Raw genomic sequence first — 18,613 nt, forward strand, 5'->3', positions numbered from 1 at the left:
TCCTCACCGTTTGCGTGGCTTACTCACGTCTCAGCAGCTGTTACTGATGAAGAGCTAGCGAGTGGTGTTCGTGTCACGATGCTCAGCACACGGCAGGCATTTCCATGGCTGCCCAGAAAGCGGTCGGTGCCATCAGCAAATGGCACTGGGGAGAGGTGGGGAGCACGGAGTCCCTGAGGAAGGCCCAGCAGGTGGTAGGCTCTGCCTGGCTCTGCTGCCCGCTCAGGCAGGGACCCGGGACGGCTGCAGCCCCCGTCCGCATGGGCAGCTCCTTCGCCTCCAGCCCGCTAAGGAGACACCACACCACTGGGAAATCGAGCAAAATAGTTCATGTTTATGAAACAGCTCCTAAGAGTTTTAAAAAGGGACTAGCGGTGTTTACACACAAGCTGGACGGACTTTAACGTGGTGCATGCTCTGTTGTGTCAACTCCCACACCTGCATAGGGTATTTTGAAAAGTCCCCATGAAATGAGGGAGCCAAACTCCTGAGTCTGATCAGCCCTGTGCTGGTGCTCTCTATGGCCACATTGAACCTTATGGCTAACGGAGCTGCGGGATGCTATGGAAAACCTTCTCTCCGGAGAGCCTCTGTTCATGTCTGAAGCGAAGGCTGGTTGAAAGCAGGGAGTGGAGCTGTGGGGCAGCTGGTGTTGGAGCAGTCTGGGTGCAGAGCCCTGCTGCCGGGGCTGATGGAGCGCTCCCCAGGGAGAGGCAGTACCTTGGAGGGTGCCCAAGCCTGGCAGTGCTGCAGCAGGGCACCTAACGCTGCCTCCATCACCTCTCAGACAAGGAGGAGACCTCGCCAAAGAAGAATGAAGTTGAAGCACATTTTCTTGTGCTTTTCTAAACTACCAGAATTACCAAATGTGCTTTTCACTGTTTGTTTTGGTGTTCTATGCCAGAAAGTTTCTGGAGCCCATCTCAGCGACACAGGTTCTCCTCTCTCTTGCATCATTCGCAGAAGGCCCTGCCTGGACCATGTTTACTCGTAGGGTGACACTAGGAATCAGTCCATAAAAGGTTGTTGACCTGGGAAGAGAGATTTTCTAGAATTTAAGGGCTGGGCAACTTCTTGGAAACTGCCTTATCAGCACGGCTACAAGCTGGAGCTTTAACAACTCTTCCTGAGTTGCACATCTCTAGTTCCCATTCCTGCAGCTTGGTATTCAGCTCTGTACACATATGCTTGTTTTGCAGTTTGTTATTTATAAAAACAGCTTTGAGCAAAGGCTGCCACAAAACCATGAAGCCAAGCTTGATTGCTTTGCTGTTACTGAAATGTGGTGCCAGCTAAGACCTGAAGCAAACCAGGAAAGGGGAGCAGATGTCTGTGCACTGAGACTGAGTAAAGGCTGGTGCCACAAACCTGGCATGTCCTCCTTCACCGGTGGAGAAGGGACTTGCGGGGCACTGCTGGGGTGTCAGGGTTTGTTATCAGCAGAAGCAAAAGGTGGTAAAATAGGAACAGAGAGGCACTGCCTGTGCATAGTAAGGAGTGTCTCCAGCGTGAAGGTTGGTCTCTAAAAGCGGTGGAGGAGGACTGAGAGGGAATGGATGAGTGCAGAACTCTGGGGATTTAAACCAAAACCTGATGATACATCAAAGTCTGCTGGAGGTATGAGCTTACACAGGGGCAGACTTGCTCTGAAGTTTCACCGGAGTGTTCACCATAAACCCCCAGGGGGTAGGAGTGGGGTGGGGTGGGGGGGTGGTCTGCAGTGCCTCAAGCCTTCCCCGCAGAGTAGATCTGGCAGCCCAGCCAGAGCAGCCACCCCTTGTCCTCCCCCAGTGCCTTGGACCAGCCCAGGCTTTGGGGCGATGCCGCTGGCTGCTGCACGGCTGGCAGTCTCCATCCCACCTGCAACTGGGGTGCCTGGGGAGGCATATTTCCAGGAGAGCTGTAGAGAGGATGGGCTTTGCATCTGGGATCCAGCCCTCATCCTGGGGAACGCAGCACGGATCTGAGGCAGGGCTGCAGGAGCTGGCCAGCCAGCAGCTCACCCATTGCCCTCGCTGGGATGGGCTGCTCAGCAAAGCTGGCATCTGCCTTGGAAACAAATGTCCATGGAGCCACGACACACAGCACCGGTAACTTCACCTCCTGAATCGCTGCTATGATAATCCTGTTTGCTCAGTCTTAGTGACTGAAGAGAACCATAACCAAGAAAAACAGCAGGATTATACTCCAGCACCTGTTCCCACTGAAAGGATTACCATAGCTGGCCGTGCAGGATGACATCCTCTAGGTATCACCATGAAAGCGGCCCGAGTGACATGGCAACCCACCAGAAGAACCCCCCCTCTCTCCCCTTCTGCGTGCCCTTTCCCCAGGTATTTTCAGCATGGCAGCTGAAAGCTCCTTGCAGATGGAGACCAGTCCATGTGGACAGAAGTGTCAGTGTTTGCATGTCTCCAGCACACAGGCTTGCTCTCCAAATAGCATCATCTCTTGTTTGACTCTCTAACGGAGAGGCGGTGTGAGAAATATGGGCTGTAAACTGCAGAGCTCAGAAGACAGACGACAGCAGCTTTAAAGCACTTTAAACCACGTTGGTTTTCCTACTCATCACTCCTTGTACCTTTGTGGTTCAAGCACAGGATCGGACCCACTCATCTCACAACATGTAAGAGCTCTGTTGTGCTGCATCTGCATCCACCATGCAATGGCAGCTGATGTAACAGCTGTTTTACTGCAGAATTAAAATGTTTGATTGTAGAAAAAGAGGTCTTCCTCTGTTTACATGGGAAAGTAGGAAAACCAGAGAAAGTCCAGAGGAATTTTGGAGGGACTCAGCTGGATGGTTAGCTCAGGCAACATGAATGCAACCCTCCTGTAGATGGAGGACTTCTCTTTAACCTCACCTACCAGACGTGAAATCTGTCCCACTGTGCCCTCTTGGTTTGATTTTGGGAACACCTGGGGTACCAAGGCTAGGTCAATTGCCATGAAGTTGCCAATGGGCTTTGCAGCAGTGCCCTGAGGGCTCGTTCTGCCACTGGTCTGGAAGCCTGAAAAAGAGCCTTTGGAAGAGAGAAGGGATGCTCTGGAAGGGAGAAGGCGACCACCACCTTCACACCCTGGGGGAATGATTTAAGAGGGGGAGTCTGAGTGTAAAAGAAGCCTCATGTGCCACTGGAGCCTGGAAACAGGCCCCTCTGGTCCTCCACCGTTGCCCAAAGGTGTGATTCCCTGAAGCAATGCTAACGCCCTGTTGCCATCACCCAGCAGCAGTGCTGTCACGGGCCGGGGAGCTCCAGCTGGGACCAAGCACCTGCGTTCCCACTGTGCCAGCAACAGCTCAGGTCTCCTAAGCCCCTTCAAAGCAGGGCATCTCCCAGCCGTGGCAACTTTTAGTCCCCCATAGAGCCGCAAGGAAGGCACAGTGTCCCTTAATGGAGCAGAGAGGTGCTGCAACAGCACCGAGGCCCCCATGACATAAGCCTCTTCATCATTCTCAAAAGCATCCTCCCATCCCCTAAGCAGAGGTCTCGGTGAATGAATTACTGCGGTCACAGATGTTTTTTTCAATGATGGAATGTGACATTAAACTAAACACTGGAATATGGAGACAAACAAAGCAGAAAAATCAGGGAAATAATCCTTAGCTTGTAATGATTTTTGCAAAACATTGTCGAAATGAGGTTTTATTGGAACTAAAGTGTATTTATCATATCTGTCAACACTGGAAAATGATGTTTAAATTAAAGCTTTATTTTAAACCCTGAAGATGACCCAGAAGTGATGATATTTATAAAGAGTTTACCATACAACACAGTATAAAAAGTACATTTAACCTCTTGCTATTGAATCAAATTAATTGTTATATATGAGATGGGAATTACTTTTACCCTTCTGACTATCAAAAGAGAAGAAAAACCACAGGGAGGAGAGCAATGACAGCTCACAGGTCAGAGTCTCCTGTGAAAAGGACAATAGGAAAACGGTCCCCGTTGGAGAAGGCCATCCCGATGCTGAAGCTTGTCTAGATCCGGGTGGAGACCAGGCAGTACCAAGCAGCAGAGCCCTCTGATCCCTGCCGTTGCACACAGGATTTCAACCTCCGAGCTGCTTAACAGCTGTTCTCAAGCCCTGAGCCAGCCAGGCCCCCATTTTTAACTCAGTTATGCTGTGGATGGGTGGCTCTTTCCAAAGTCTTCACCCTGTTGTTTTTGGCCACGGCTTTGACAGGACAGCAGGACTGCAGACGACTCCTTGTGCCAGCTCAGCTTCAAAGCAAGAAATGTCCTGTGGTCCTGATATCAAGTACAACGCACTGCAAAGGCTGTTCTGACAAGGCTGAATAATGCACGGTATAAACTGGGCGTAAGAGTAAACTATGTAGCTGTTTTATCTGGCCAAGAACGTCCGCAGGGCTGATGATGCTGGTGCCCCTCCTGTGTGCTTGCCATGATCCCGCTGCTTCCCAGTGGCTCAGGTGCCGTGCTCAGCTACCAAGGGGGAAAGGCCACCTGGGTTTTTAGGGATGCTGAGTTCTCTGGCAGCCCGACAGCAGTGGTGAGAATGCCTCTGCCAGAGGGGACCGGTGGCTGTCAGGTGACAAGGGCTGACACCCCCTCCTCCCCTACCCAACAGCTGGGGTTGAGGGGACCTCTTACAAACCCTCCTTTTTACCAGGGAGGGGCTCAGAAATATTCTTCTTGGGTATTTCAGTCTTTGAACCTCAGATAAAGGAGACTGCATTCCTTTATCTGGGCTTCATTAATAACCCATAAAAAAAAGACAAATGTTTTCCTTTCTTGGGACCAAGCAGAGTCAGTGTGCTCTGCTCTGGTCATTGCTGTGGCCATAGCCCAGATGGCCACCTATGTGGGGGATGGAGACGATGGGCTGTGATCCAGCAGCACAAACGCAGCCCATTAGGATGCTGGCTGGCTGTAGACCATGCAGCAGCAGCCCCGGCCTGCCACTCCTGCATGCAATGCAGAAGCTATCGCTGAAGTGGCAGGGAGCCAAGGAGGTGGCTGTGGGTAATGCTGCGAAGCTGTCCGGAGAGGGGAGAGGGGAAGCTGGTGGGAGGCTGTGAGCGGGAGCAGCCGGGAGCGAACGGTGACACGAGGAGATAAAGCTCTTGATGGATGGACCTCGGAAGGTTTGAAGGTTTTTGTTCTGTTTGGATAAGCAGTCAAATATTCACACAGATAAGCTTCAGAAATGCATCTGATCTGAAGCCATTTTCATCTTAAAAAGCAGGGCTGGAAATAGAACAAGAGAATTCCTCCAGGGCTTGGGTGGCTCCTGGGTTTTCCATCACCAGCACCAGACTGTCCAGACCTACCCGTGCAAGCAAACCCACCGTCAGTGCAGCTCAAACAGCCAGACCCTCCCTGAGCCTCAGGCATTTGGCTGTGCCCAGGTACTCATCTTACTCACAGCCTGGGGGATAGGGGAGGTGGTCCTTTGCTTGGTCATGCTCAGCACTTGGTCAGCTTGGTCCACATAGCTGTTATGGGTGGTTTAAAACACCGTTAAGGAAACGCCCTTGCTAGCATTTGTGTATATCTTAATGTATCCGTTGGCATGGAGTTTATGTAACATTCCCTGGCACCTCTTCACCAGCAGTTATACCCACATCGAGCATCTCATTGCATGCAAAGATCTGCAATAACCTGGTGATGAACAGCTGCTGGTGGCAAGACCAGACAGCAGCAGAGATGATCCTGGCAGCCTTCTGCCCTCCTCGTGCACTACATGCAGACCCAGATGAGGGCTGCAGACAGCACCAAAGATGGCCAGCGGTTATCCTGCAACTTTAAACTGGAGCGCTTGAGTGGAGTGCTTTTGGAGAGTGCATCATTTCCTTGGAAATAAATTATAATGTTGTACTTTACTCCAGCGAGTTTCCTTGTACCATAAGTTGTTTAAAGTTTCTCATTATGCGTTTCCCATTTGGACAGAAAACAGACTAGAAAGCCTGAGGCACCAAGGTTGGTAGGAAAACGGAAATCCTGCTCCAGCCATCCGAGCGGGCAGGGAGCAGCTCCCTGGCTCTGGGCAGGCACTGGTGGACCCAGCGAAGGTTTGGGGCAGGAAAGGGCAGGCAGGAGCAGCAGCAGTTTCTGGCTCTGCAGAAAGTTTTCAGGTGACCCAAACACCTTTCAGGTTCAGCTTTGAACAAACACGACTCCCGGTCAGTTATGCAGGGTTTCTGTCTGAGCATCCCCCCTCTGTGGGGTGATGCCTTAAGGGAAGACCCAGGTCCAAACCTGAGGGCAGAGCAGCCAGGGGCTCTCAGCAAGCTGCTGGAGTCCACCCCATCCAGGGTCAACTGATGGTTTCCCCTTCCCCCGTGTCCCTCCCTAGGCTTCCCGACTTTCTATTTATATCTTTGCCCTAATAAGTACCCCCCAGCTACCCCCTAGCTTTAACCTCTTCCTTGCCAAGCTTGGAGTTTACATGAGAAAGCTGTTTACGTTATATAGCTTTGTAATAGCTTCCTCCTACACCACCTCCCTTCCTTCCCCAATAAAAAGCCCTACGGCACGCTCGGCAAAGCCTGTAAACTAAGGAGGGGTTTAGAGACCCAACCAGCTTTTGGTGAACCCAGTGGGGAAATGATGTCTCTCTTGAAGGACATCGAAGCTAGAGCTCATAATAGTAGGAAACCAGTGTCCACTCTAAGTAAGGAATTGCGTACTTGCAGCTACCTAGCATAAAACACAGATGTCCACGCAGCAGGCCACAAGTCATCGTTGGATACAGGGGGTTAACCTGCACGTTTTCCTCACCAGTTGGGGTGGCACTGATGGTGGTAACCAATATGTTTGCTAAACTCCAAATACTTGAAGTTGCGACAAGTGAGCATGGAAAGAGCACAAACGTGCAGCAGTGTTTTGAATTCACCTAGACTGGTGAACAGAAGCAGAAGGCAATGAAAATCCATTAGCCTGACTGTTCCCTGCAGAGGAAAAACAGGCACACAAAATCCAATTCATTATTCTCTTTCTTATTTAATGCCAAGTAAGTCATTGAAGTTTACTACTTGATCCATCCATTTTCTTTAGTAGTAGGGATGCAGGAAATCTTCCTCTTTTCAAAGGAGGTTTCAAATTTCCCACTGATAATCATGTAAAAAATACTTGGAGTGTATGAGTAAAAAATAACCACATTTCAAAGGGAGCTCGAGCCACGCAGATAATGATAATTTTTCTCTTCTGAAGTGCAGAACTGAAGAGCAGAGGTCCCTGGGGGCTCGGAGCACCATTGTTCTTCTTCCAGGCCGTTATCTGGAGACTGGCCCTGTGATAGGCTTCGATGAGGCCACCGAAGGGATTATCTGCCCAGAGTGCTAATGGCATGCATTTGACAACATCAACCGTTTAATTTATGAGGTGCCTTGAAAAGTAAAGGCAAAGAAATCCATACCATGCAACAGTGCAAGTACATCCCGTGCAATTAAAAAATATCTGATCAAAGCCCAGCCTGCTCCACACCACCACTTCCCTAATTATGGCTACGTAGAAATGTTCCACCTTCCTAAAAAGCACTTGAGCAGATTTTGTAGTGATGGCAGCGTTATATAATGAGAAATATATTAATGGAAACTATCCAGCACTGAAATCATTCCAGTTTTTTTATCACCACATTCCTTGCTCCCGCATGAGTGAAGTGCGCAGGAATAAAAGCAGCTAAACATCATCCATCAGAAGACACACAGGATGGGGATTACTCACAGGTCACTAAAAGCTCGGTGGTGCCCGTCAGTGTTGGGATCCACACAAAGACTTTGGGCAAACAGAGATGCCTTTCCTGGGGAAGCATTCTTCCACTGCCCTCGGCTCCTTGCCATGTCACCCTCTTGCAGCTGGGGACAGCTTAGTGCCGTCACCTGGTACCCGAGTTGCTCTTTCAGCTCCCCTGGACCCTATCTCTGCAAAAAGTTGAGTCTGTCCTGTGCTTTTCACTGTGCTCTGGCTACACAGCAGATAATCAGACTTCAGTGATGTTTCTCTTCTATCACACAAATATTTGTACAAAATTAGATTTATTTTCACTTTTCACATGCAATGAGAAGCTTAACGGCTTAGTCATTAAGCTCCTGAATATAATAGTCAGAGTGGCCCCAGAAGGGAGGGAAGGTTTGGGTGGTGAATTCTGCTTTTCCAACACAGGTCAGGCAAAAGGACAGGTCAGAGGGTGCTGCTCTGGGTCTCAGATTCTGCAGCATCACTGCTGGATGCGAGGCGTGTGATCACAGCAAGGGATCCACGTCAGGTCGGCTACCAGAACAGATGACTTCAGCCCCATCACTCTGCATGCTTCCATGCCCCTCATGCCATTACCTGTGTTCATTGCAACCCGCGTGGATCAGCTGAAACAAACCTTTTCTGAAAGTGCTGGTTTCCAGCCTGAGGGGCCCGTTGCCCACGCAGCTGCACAGGCAGGAGAGCCAGGCTGGGCAGCAGGACACGCGATGGGGGGGGGGGGGGGGGAGGTGAGGGCTGGGGGGGAGGATACGAACACCAGCACCAGCCTGGATGGGCTGATACTGAAAACTGCAGACACATTCACCCTGTTGCCAGCTAGCTGGCAGTGAAACAGGAGCAAAATCTCTCCCATGGATGCTCTTAAGGTGGTTTAGAGCACTGTTACAATACCTGTTGTTACCAATAATTACTGCAGCAGCAGCTGCCTTGTGCAGAATATTATGTAAAAACTCCCCAAAGCTCGAGCGTTTGACACAGGCTGATTTGCACACAGATCGGATGCTCCTGTGTCAGATCTGGGATTTCAGGCGCAGCCTGGGTGCACTGGTGTCGTGGCTGTCCTCGTCTGGTGATGGCAACCTGCCAGGGTACCAGCGATATGCTTCCATCGTGGGAGCGTGTGAGCAACAGGTTCCCCCCACTGCCCCTCCTGCCTCCCCCTTGCCTTCACCCCGTACCGCAGCAAGGGTTGCTGCCTGCCCAGGAACGCATCCCGCATCCCACACTAGCCGAGATTTTTATGTGACGGCTCCCAAGTGAGTATCTAGGGGAAGAGCAGGCAAACAAGCCATCCCTTGCTGAAGGTGGGCTCTGCGAGTGGGCAAGCTGCTAAACAATGGGAGCTTTGGGGGACATCTCCCCACTCGCCTGCTCCAGCCCAAGAGGAAGCTCTCCTCCCTCGGCAGCACATGTGCTCTGCGTTGGCGAGCCCCCGGGGGGGACACAGGCTGGCACACACCTCTGTGTCACAGGACACCCCTGGGGTCCCCTCCAATGCTCAGGCAGGTGAGAAGGGGGCACGTTATATACCCAAATGGGAGCAGAGGAAGGGCGGCTGGGGGCACGGTGGGCTGCCCCTGGGGGTGGCTGTGCCCACCTGCCCACCACCATGGCTTGCACAGGGTGCCAGCAGGATCTGTAACTCTTGCTGGACCAGTCAACAAGGGGCTCTCCATCTGTATGTGGAAATTTTAATCCTGAACGACATTCCCTCTTCCCCACTAGAAAATCCTGTCAGGGGCTTGTTGCAGTTCCTTCTTACCAAGCACTCTCTACATTTTGGCCACAAAGCAGTGTTAAAATTTTACCACCTGGCAAATCTTTTGTCATGAACTACTGCGCTGTCCCTGCCATTTTGCCTTACAGGGGCAGGGTATTACTCTGCAGCCCTGCTTTGATGAAGGGCAGCTGATAGCATCTGAGGGGGCTTCAGCACCCTCCTGGCCCTGCAAAATGTTGTCGGTAGCTACCTAGTTGTTGGCAGCTGAAACATTTATACATCTAGCAGCTGCTGAGATTTTGAGCTTTTTAATGGCTCTGACTGTCTCTTTGGCGTATACACTTAAATCTGCCCTTCCAAGCATTGTGCCAGTGAGCTCAAGACTGATTATCAAAATAATTTTGGTAGGAAGAAATCTAAATATCATGGATTTAAGAGAGATGCTGGGCCAGGCATGCAAAGGTAAATCACTCATCACTGCCTAAAGGTGTGCAATAGTGGCTAATGGCTGGAGCACTGAACTAGTAGAAAATACTCATTTCATCTCATTAAGGACAACCGGATTCGGTGCATTACACAGGATCAGAAGGGAACAGCACACTGCTACATCTGAGATGCTCTGCTAACCATGGCAGTGGCAACAGTCTGGGTAAACTTCTGTTTTCTCCTTCAGGTTGTGTACCTGGAGGTCAGGACTCACATTCTATTTGTTTGGTACTTTTTGCACTTCGGTACAGCTGTATTAATAACCCTAAGCATCAATCCTAGAAGGAATGGGTACAACCAAACTGAAACGCTGCCCGTCATCTGATACCATTCACGTCTGCATGCAAACTGCTGCCAGGGCACAGCCAAAATATTCATGCTGCTGGGTGCTAAGGCTGAGCAATCAAACACCACCATGAAAAACCCAGGAGCCAAGAGGGTGGGAAGACAGAATGTTAGTTTGTGAAGCACACGTGTACCAAGCCACCAGTTTTCACAACCAGGAAGCTGATCACCAGTTTACCTAACAAAGCCAAACACTCTTCCACTTCCAGCACGGTGGGACTGATTCTGTTGCTGGTGTTTGCAGGGTGGAACGATGACTCAGGGGAGCGGTGCGGCTGGCAGCTTGCACCAGCACGCCCAGCACAGCCGAGGCAGCACGGGCGCACCCTGCAGCACCCGCGCATCCCCCCGCGGCACTGCCACCCCTGGGTGCCACAGGCACCTCCTGTTTGGCACCACACAAGAGAACAACAGCTCCAGGCTGGGTGAGGGCTCCAGGTCCAACAGATCTCTCAGCATAAGCTGAAGCCCCTTGGAGAGGGGGAGAAGATACTAAGGAGGAGGCATGTGTCCTGGGAGCTATGGATGGCCAGGTAGCTGTGCAGCTTTACATCAGCTTAGAAGCTGCTCAGGTGTGCTTCAGTCTGCTGCTGTTACCCAAAAATAAGAAAAATTTTTAGGGATGTTTTGGGCATGTTTCAGCTGCCTGTCCCTTGGTGGCACAGTCACGTATGGCAAGTGACTTCTCACACTTCTCAGCCTGGGTTTCTATAGTGCATTTACCTGCTGCATTCCTATCCAAACCAATTAGGCTTCACTGGTAAAAGGCAACACCCAAGGTGTGGCCAAAGATGCCCCAGTTTTGCTGTTCGCAATGTCATCCTGAGTTTGCACACCAGCGTCACCTTTTTTATCCTTTTCCCATCTCGGTCACTTTTACAAGCAGTGCTTGGCAGCCTGAAGTTACCGAACGGCGCGAATAGCTCGCCTGCTGTTACCACGTCTGCTCCTCACGGGTGGGCTGGCGTACAAACACCTCAAAGGCAAAGCGTATCGATTTCTTCTGAGAGACAATTATCACAAATATTGTTGATCTTACATTATATGTGACCGTTTATATAAAGAGAAAGACTCCTTACTTCCTCCTGGGACGTTCAAGGATTTGGCAGGTTCTGAAAGCGAGTCAGTGGTGCATTGGGTAATGCTCTTTGGGGGAGTGTGCTTAATGCTATTGAGGGAGATCATGTTAGTGCTTTTGACATGATCAAACAGAAAAGTTCCAGCCGAACAATGAGTTTTTAGGATGAAAAGCAAAATGTTAAGAAGGTGTGTACGTCTCTGTGAATTTGCTTCATTTCACTCGTTGATGTGGTGGTAACAGAACTATTTTTAGGTATAATCCTTCAAACAGAACATGACTTCTCCTTTCTGATTAGTACAAAGCTGGCTGCTAGTCAAAGGATAATTATTTCCCAACACATCACCTAACACACACCAGCAAACAAAACACTCATTATTTGAGCTATCCAACGTTAACTGTTATTTAGCAGTTAACATTTTGTTGACGGCTTTGAACAGGACTAATTGCTCCAGCTTCATTAGTAGAGGTCATTTATGGCTGGTAACAATACTTTCCTGGAGATAGTCTCTCGCATAAGATTAGATTATCAGGTCAAATTCTGCTCCCAGTGGCAATGATGCCTGACCGCATTTGGCCTCAAGAAAGTCTGCTCTTTCAGTTCATAGCTGCACAATTTCCAGCCCTGCAGCTGATATATTACATAAAGGAAGTAAGTGCACTCCACTGGACGGGAAATTACAATAAATTAGGAAAGCGTGCAGCACAAGGAAGGTTTGCAAAATAGCCACTTAAAAGTTATTAATAAAACCTCAACTTCAGATAGGGTTTAGGGAAAAAAAAAAAAAAAAAAGCTGCTAAAGAAGCTGTCCTTATACTTGAAAAAACGTGCATACCCAAAAGGGGAGAGCAGTGTTCGCAGAAGAACCGGTGTATGTTGTATCACAAAACACCCGGCTGATGCTGCCAAATGCTGTGCGCACCACAGGCACAGTTCAGATCCCAATTTTAAGCTACATTTTTTTGCACATAGTTTCATTTGTTCATCAGTTACTGCTCGGAGCTACAGCGAGTTGATGCCAAGGGTCTTGGTCGCAAAACACAGCGAATTTGCAGCACGCTTTTGTGCAGCTCTCCCTGGCGGGGAGATCCTTCTGCGGGCACAACAGCCCGTCGCCGTGTCTGAAACATCCCTAACTGTCCTGAACACACAGAAAACTGAAGCCTGGCTTTCCACCTGATATATTTTCATTTAAGCACGTGGAGAGATGCAGCCTTCTTTTCAGAAGTGCTGAGCAAACACTGCCTAGAGTGTGGCCGGCGCCTTTGAGAAATCAGGCGTCTTGCATGTGGAAGTCTCAGGCGCCCTTGCCAAATAATTTTCATCCTGGCACACAAAGGATGTTTTCTCCGACTGGATTTCTATTTTACCTGTGTCTCCCTTTCCTCCAGGCCTGCAGCTCTTTGCTATTACTTTCTTGCCCACGTACGTGTGCAGCCACATGCCTACCACCTATACTTTCTGACTTGCAGCTCCAATTGTTAATCCATGTCTGGTTTTTGTCAGAAAAAAATATTCATCGTGAGTGTTTGACTCATTGCCTCCGGAGTATTTCAGCTGCCCCGTAACACTTTTCAGAGTATCTTACTTCTCTGTGAAGAACAGCCTGTTCTGAGCGTGATCCACGGCAGACTGCTCGCCAGCAGCCTCCCCTTCCTCGCACACGTGCGTGCCATATGTCCTGCTCTGCCTGCACTGTTACTGTGCCACCGTCTTTTTTACACTGTGCAAGATGGACCTGCACCCGCATCCACACTACCAGGTGGATTATTTTAGCAGTCTATGAAGGGACTCAATGCGCCAGCCTCCAGACTCTACCAGAAGGTCCTCGATGGGCCAAAACTCATCGGCAGACAACTCCTGACCACTTTGCTCACACCTGGCCCTACTACTGAGGTCAATGGGCAAAACACATCCTACTTTTCAACTTCTCAATGCCTTTACACTCATCCAGGGGAAGCATGACCCAGCACAGCTATTCAGCAGGACAAGCGGAATGAGTATGGCCATAGGTTTCCCACCTAAGTCGAACCCTGTTGAGCCAAAACTTTAATCACCTTTTAAAGTCTAAGGACATGAGCATTCAGATGCTTAAAATTAAGTATGTGAACTGACTTGAGAGAAGAAGAGCCAAGTCCATGAGGCTGTCCCATCCTGTGCAGTAGGCACTGTGCTTCCACAGGATCTAGCATTCTGCTGAGGGCGAGAGAGAGCTCAACAGCCACTTCAGCTCCCAGCTGGGTGCTGGGGCCAGATCCTGCCCTGCTCTACCTAGCAAGCAGGGACTCAGTCCTGCCCTGGTTCGCTGGGATCCGCAATGCACAGGAGGAGGACAGTGCTGCCTCCCCACCCCATCCCAATCCAACGCGCAGCCAACATCTTGCTGCACTTGCTGCCATCAGACATCGCCATCCCATGCACCCTTTTGGTCCTGTTGTCTTTGCTAGAATCACAGACAAACCCAGAGTTTTGATAAAATAAATCATCTGGTGGCAGAGCCTACTTCGATTCACACCTGATCTGATGCCACCCTGGCATTTTAAGGAGCCCATCTCACTATTATCAAGGGAGACACCATTAACTGCAGCTCACATCAAACCCCAGTAACACCAATGGAAAAGTATTTACTCCCCTGGTCCCTTTATTTTGTCTTTGCATAAAAAGCGTAACTTCCCCCCCCATCCCGAAAATACATGATTATAAATTGCAAAGGACAAATTCCTTAATTTTTAAAACAAAAAAAAAAATGAACACATGGTTTCCAAAACAAACCATTGGCCACCACCCTAAAGAACTGGCTTTGGGAAGCGCTCTTCCTGGGACCCGATTTCTAATTTAGCTATACTTCTGAGTTTAATAAAGCTAAAAATGGCTTCACTTTCATTCTGCACTGCCTTGTTGTTGCTCTATCTGCCATGTATTCATTGCAGTAATGAAAAACTTTATGAAACCACAAGGATACAGTGTACCTTCATAAAGCAATAAAGGAAGACAATCTTTTGGACCAGGGATGCAAATCTGCAGCCCTTCGGCTCACAGTACCTTCTTACTTGGATCAGTCCACGACATAACATTCAGCTATGATAATCTGGCCCCCAAGGAATACGTGACCGTTGGCAGCACACTGAAGCCACACTGCTCATGACCATTAGCTTTACGATCTACAAACTAGATAGCTTTATTTCACCCAGGGACACAGAAGGGGTTTTGGTGGTGTTTTAAGTCTGTCCCAGAGTCCAATCCTGCTCCTGTTATGCCCCAGCCATTCCCTCAGAGGTTAATTCCTTTTTTAACAGTAAGAGGGAACCAAAGCCTGGACTCCTGTGACACCTATCTCCCCTTACAGGGCACGAGCCTCCTCCGGCTACTTTTGGGGCTAGGTTCCCCACCAACCTCCACGCTCAGCACTGGGACCCAGTCCTGGCGAGCACACATCACCCGCCTCGCTCGGGCAGGATCAGGCCCACTGTCGGCACAAGGTGGACTTACTTGTGGGGTGGCGCGTACCGCACACAGAGATTCTTTCTACTCGAGACCATTTTTAGCTTTCAAATTAAATGTCCTCTGTAATCTTAAATATTCTGGTCTCCTGACTCCCAGCCACGTACTCCTAACAACAACAACAACAAAAAAGGAATCTATTCCAGAAAGGAATAGTTAAGAGAAAATGAGTGTATTCATTATCAGAGTGGAAACACCTTGTATTTTAGCCATTAATTTTAAGGGAAGTCAGCAGACCTCTGTGCAACAGGAACACAACCTTATTGGGTTTCAAATGCGTTTTTTACAATACTGTGTCAGGAAAAGCCATTAGATAGAGTTGTATTGGTAGCCTGAGCCATCTTGGGAGAAAAACAAATGCTGTTCTTCCCATTATAGGTTAAGTATTGTTTCAAAACCTATAGAGACACGCTTGCTTGTGCTGCAATGGTATTTATTGCACATAGACCAATTACTTACACAGTAGTAAATTGCACCAGAGTACAAATATGTTATAAAACACACACACACACAGAGGAAAATGGAAATGACACACAAGTGCTAAAACAACAGCAGATTCACGTGGGCATTGGCAAATAAAAATAATAAAGTATCTTAAGATATGTTAATTTATAATATGGATACATTTACAGTACCTTCATAAAATAATATTTTTAAAAAGTCACTCTCAATAAAACGATAACAGATCAGGCAAAAACAGAAAACGGGGTTCAGGGTCGGTGTTACTCAAACCTCCATTTCACTTTTAATTCGCGTGTGTGTACGTGTGTGCAAGTAACATCTTCAAATAACTTTGCAACTCTTAACACTGTGCAAAAAATGGCTTCGTTGCCATTTAAAAACAAATGTGCAGTTAATTTTTGTTGTTGCCGGGATGTGTCCCCCCCCCCGTTCATCTGTAATTACAATGAACAAGCTGCAGAAGGCTCCTCGCACCCCCCCCCCCCCCCCATAAAACACTATCAGTGGTATGTAAGTAGGCTGTTTAATATAAACATGGTCCGTGTATTCCCCTGTACAATATGCACAGTTTGAGGTAGTTTCTCAGCCCGGCGGCTATTGCCTGGCCGCAGGCGATAAGCGCAGTAGCGCACCGCTCCGCCGGCGCAGCGGGGATCGCGGGCGGGTGGTGGTTCCCCCTCCCGACATACACCTGCGCTACTCCGCCTCCTCCTCCGCGGCTACCGGCGGGGGCCGGCGGGGGCCCGGGGACAAGCCCCCCGAGCGCTGGGCACTGCGGCCGCAGCCCCCCGGCCCCCCGCACTCCGCCCCGGGCCGCGCCGTCGGTGCGCTCGGCTCCCCGGGCGGCGGGTGCCCGTTGGCGGTGGTTCGGTTGAGGTATGTCACACACCTGCTCCTGTTCCTAAGGAAACACCCGCTGTCCCCCTGCGCCGGCAGGGATCAGCTTTGCTCGGCCTCTCCCCCTGCCCCGGCTCTGACGCGGCCCCCCCGCCCCCCCCCTATACCTTGGACTCGGAATCGGACGTTTTGCTATTTCTCTCCTCCAGGCTGGACTCGCTGCCGCCCTGCGCGCCCCCGTTGCAGTCGGACCAGGTCCCGGCCAGGCTGCGCTCGGGGGAGCCCACGGTGCTGACGAAGCCCCCCGGCAGGCGGGCCAGGTCCCCGCCGCTGGCGTGCAGCCGCCGGCCGGCTCTCCGCGGGCAGCAGAGCAGCCTCTTGAAGGCCTTGCGGAAGTCGGGGCTGCGGCAGTAGATGATGGGGTTGAAAGCGGAGTTGGCGTAGCCCAGCCAGTTGAAGAAGACAAAGAGCCAGTCCGGCACCAGGTCCCTGTTGAAGACGTTGACGATGTTGACCAGGAAGAAAGGGAGCCAGCAGAGGGTGAACACCCCCATGATGATGCCCAAAGTCTTGAGGGCTTTCTGCTCCTTCATGGCCATGATGCGGGAGGTCTTCCGCTTGCTGGCGCGGCCATTGCCAAGGATGGGGTGGTGGTGGGGGTGAGGGTGAGGGGGTGCCTGCGGTTGCTCGTGGCTGCTGTAGAACCGGCCCTCACACCTATCGATCTTCCTGATCTGCTCCTTGGCTTCTCTATACACTCGGAGGTACACAAAGATCATGATGAGAAGGGGGATGTAGAACGAAATGATGGACGAGGCAATGGCGTAAGCCCTGTTGGTGACGAAGTCGCAGCAGCCCGGGTCCTGGTAGCACTCCAGCGCTTGGGGGTCCTCGTCCCGCCACCAGTGCATCATGATGGGCAAGAAGGAGACCAGGGCTGAGATGGCCCAGACGGTGCAGATGATGCCCTTGGCCCGACCCTTGGTCATGAGGCTCTGGTAGCGGAAAGGCGAGGTGATGGCCAGGTAGCGGTCGATGGCAATGACGCACAAGGTCTCGATGCTGGCCGTCACGCAGAGCACGTCCAGGGAGGTCCAGCACTCACAGAGGAACGACCCCCAGAGCCAGGTGCCCCGCACCACCAGCGTGGCCCCAAAGGGCACCACCAGCAGCCCCATCACCAGGTCGGCGCAGGCCAGCGAGGTGATGAAGAGGTTGGTGAGGGTCTGCAGCCGCTGCGTGCGCCCGATGGCCGCGATCACCAGCACGTTACCGGCCACGATGAGCAGCACCACCAGGGCCATCAGCAGGCTCATGCCCACAGCCCACTGCTGCGACAGCAGCTCGGCGGGCAGCTGCCGGCTCCCGGGCGGCGCGGCCGTCACCCCGCCGCCGCCGCCGGAGCGGTTCTGGGGGCCGCAGTCTGGCGGCAGCCACCCATCGCCCATGGCTGCGCGGGGCGCTCCGGCCGCCGCGCCGCGGGCAGGAAGGCGGCGCCGCCGCCGCTGCCGCCGCTGCCGCCGCCGCCGCCCCGGGCTGCCGCATGGCCCCGCGCCGCGCCGCCGGGCCGCCCCGCCCCGCCCGCCGCGTCACCGCCCGCCGCCAATCGGCGCTCGGGGGCGGAGCCGGCCAGCCCCGCCCGCCGCCGCCACTGCCCCGCGCCGCCCGCGCGCTGCCCCGCGGCCGGTGCCCGCAGACCCCGCGCCGTGCGGCCCCGTCGCGGCGGGTGCGGGGCGGGCGGGCGGCGCGGTGCGGAGCCGCCGCGCCGGGCACCCTCGGCGCCGGGTGGGAGCGGGCTGGCAGCGGCAGCGAGCCCGGCGGCGGCTGCAGCGCGCTGCGGAGCGGGGCTTGGGAAAGGCGGGTGTGTGCCCCGCCGTCGCTGCGGCCCCGGTCCGCAGCCGGGCTGTCACCTCCCCCGCGGCCCCGAGGCCGGTGGGTCCCGATCTCCGGCGGGGGGGTAGGAGGCGTATGTGCGGGTGGGCGCGCCTCATGCCAGAGATGCCCCGCGTGCCTCCGTTCCGGGCGCACCCTGCACGCCGCCGGTGCAGGTGCTCCCCCTCGTTACACCTGGAAAGGGTAAAATGCCAAACACCGGCACGGCGGCGCCATTCTCCATCGGAAAGCAACGGACACCCTCCCACGGGATGTCCCCAGCAGGGGCGAGCCCCTCGCTCGCAGCCCCCCGCCAGCAGCGCCTGCTGCCCCAGCCCGGGCACCCCCCGCACCCCACTGGCCGGGCCCCCATGGAAACCTGGCTCAAGGGGTGATGCCACCGGCTCCGCGCGGGACTGCGGCTGGGGGTGCATCTCCCCGACGTGGGCCCCTCTTGCCCTGGCTTCCCTGGGCCTGGCTTCCCCAGCCACTGCAGCGCTGGGAACTGGGAAACCCAGCTCCAGTTTCTGGCTTTCCTCTGTTGCATCTCTCTGGACTTTCAAGACTGCAGCCAGTAGCTTTTA

General features: G+C 52.3%; 1 protein-coding gene and 1 long non-coding RNA gene across 2 annotated transcripts; one reads left to right on the forward strand and one right to left on the reverse strand.

Annotated features, from left to right (window-relative positions):
• The first annotated feature begins 1,147 nt into the window (after positions 1-1,147).
• LOC121094053 lies at positions 1,148-6,278 on the forward strand. Its single transcript, XR_005829729.1, has 3 exons — positions 1,148-1,617; positions 5,215-5,377; positions 5,581-6,278. It is a non-coding gene; the product is annotated as an uncharacterized LOC121094053 (long non-coding RNA).
• Positions 6,279-6,332: 54 nt separating this feature from the next.
• On the reverse strand, positions 6,333-17,651 carry ADRB1 (adrenoceptor beta 1). The gene is made up of 2 exons (XM_040607194.1): positions 16,325-17,651; positions 6,333-6,919 (listed from the first exon to the last, which is right to left on the reverse strand). The coding sequence occupies exons 1-2, from the start codon at positions 17,603-17,605 to the stop codon at positions 6,746-6,748; spliced, it is 1,455 nt and encodes a 484-aa protein (XP_040463128.1). The 5' UTR covers positions 17,606-17,651; the 3' UTR covers positions 6,333-6,745.
• Between the last annotated feature and the right edge of the window lie 962 nt (positions 17,652-18,613).

The sequence above is a fragment of the Falco naumanni genome, chromosome 9, assembly GCF_017639655.2.
Source record: "Falco naumanni isolate bFalNau1 chromosome 9, bFalNau1.pat, whole genome shotgun sequence".
Lineage (NCBI taxonomy): Eukaryota > Metazoa > Chordata > Aves > Falconiformes > Falconidae > Falco > Falco naumanni.

Coding starts and splice junctions, on each gene's coding strand:
- ADRB1 (XM_040607194.1), bottom strand. CDS start 17,605: ATGGGCGATGGGTGGCTGCCGCCAGACTGCGGCCCCCAGAACCGCTCC. Junction 6,920..16,324: donor CGTCCGATTCCGAGTCCAAG/GTATAGGGGGGG, acceptor TTTCCTCTGCAG/GGAACAGTCAGGCTAATGGA.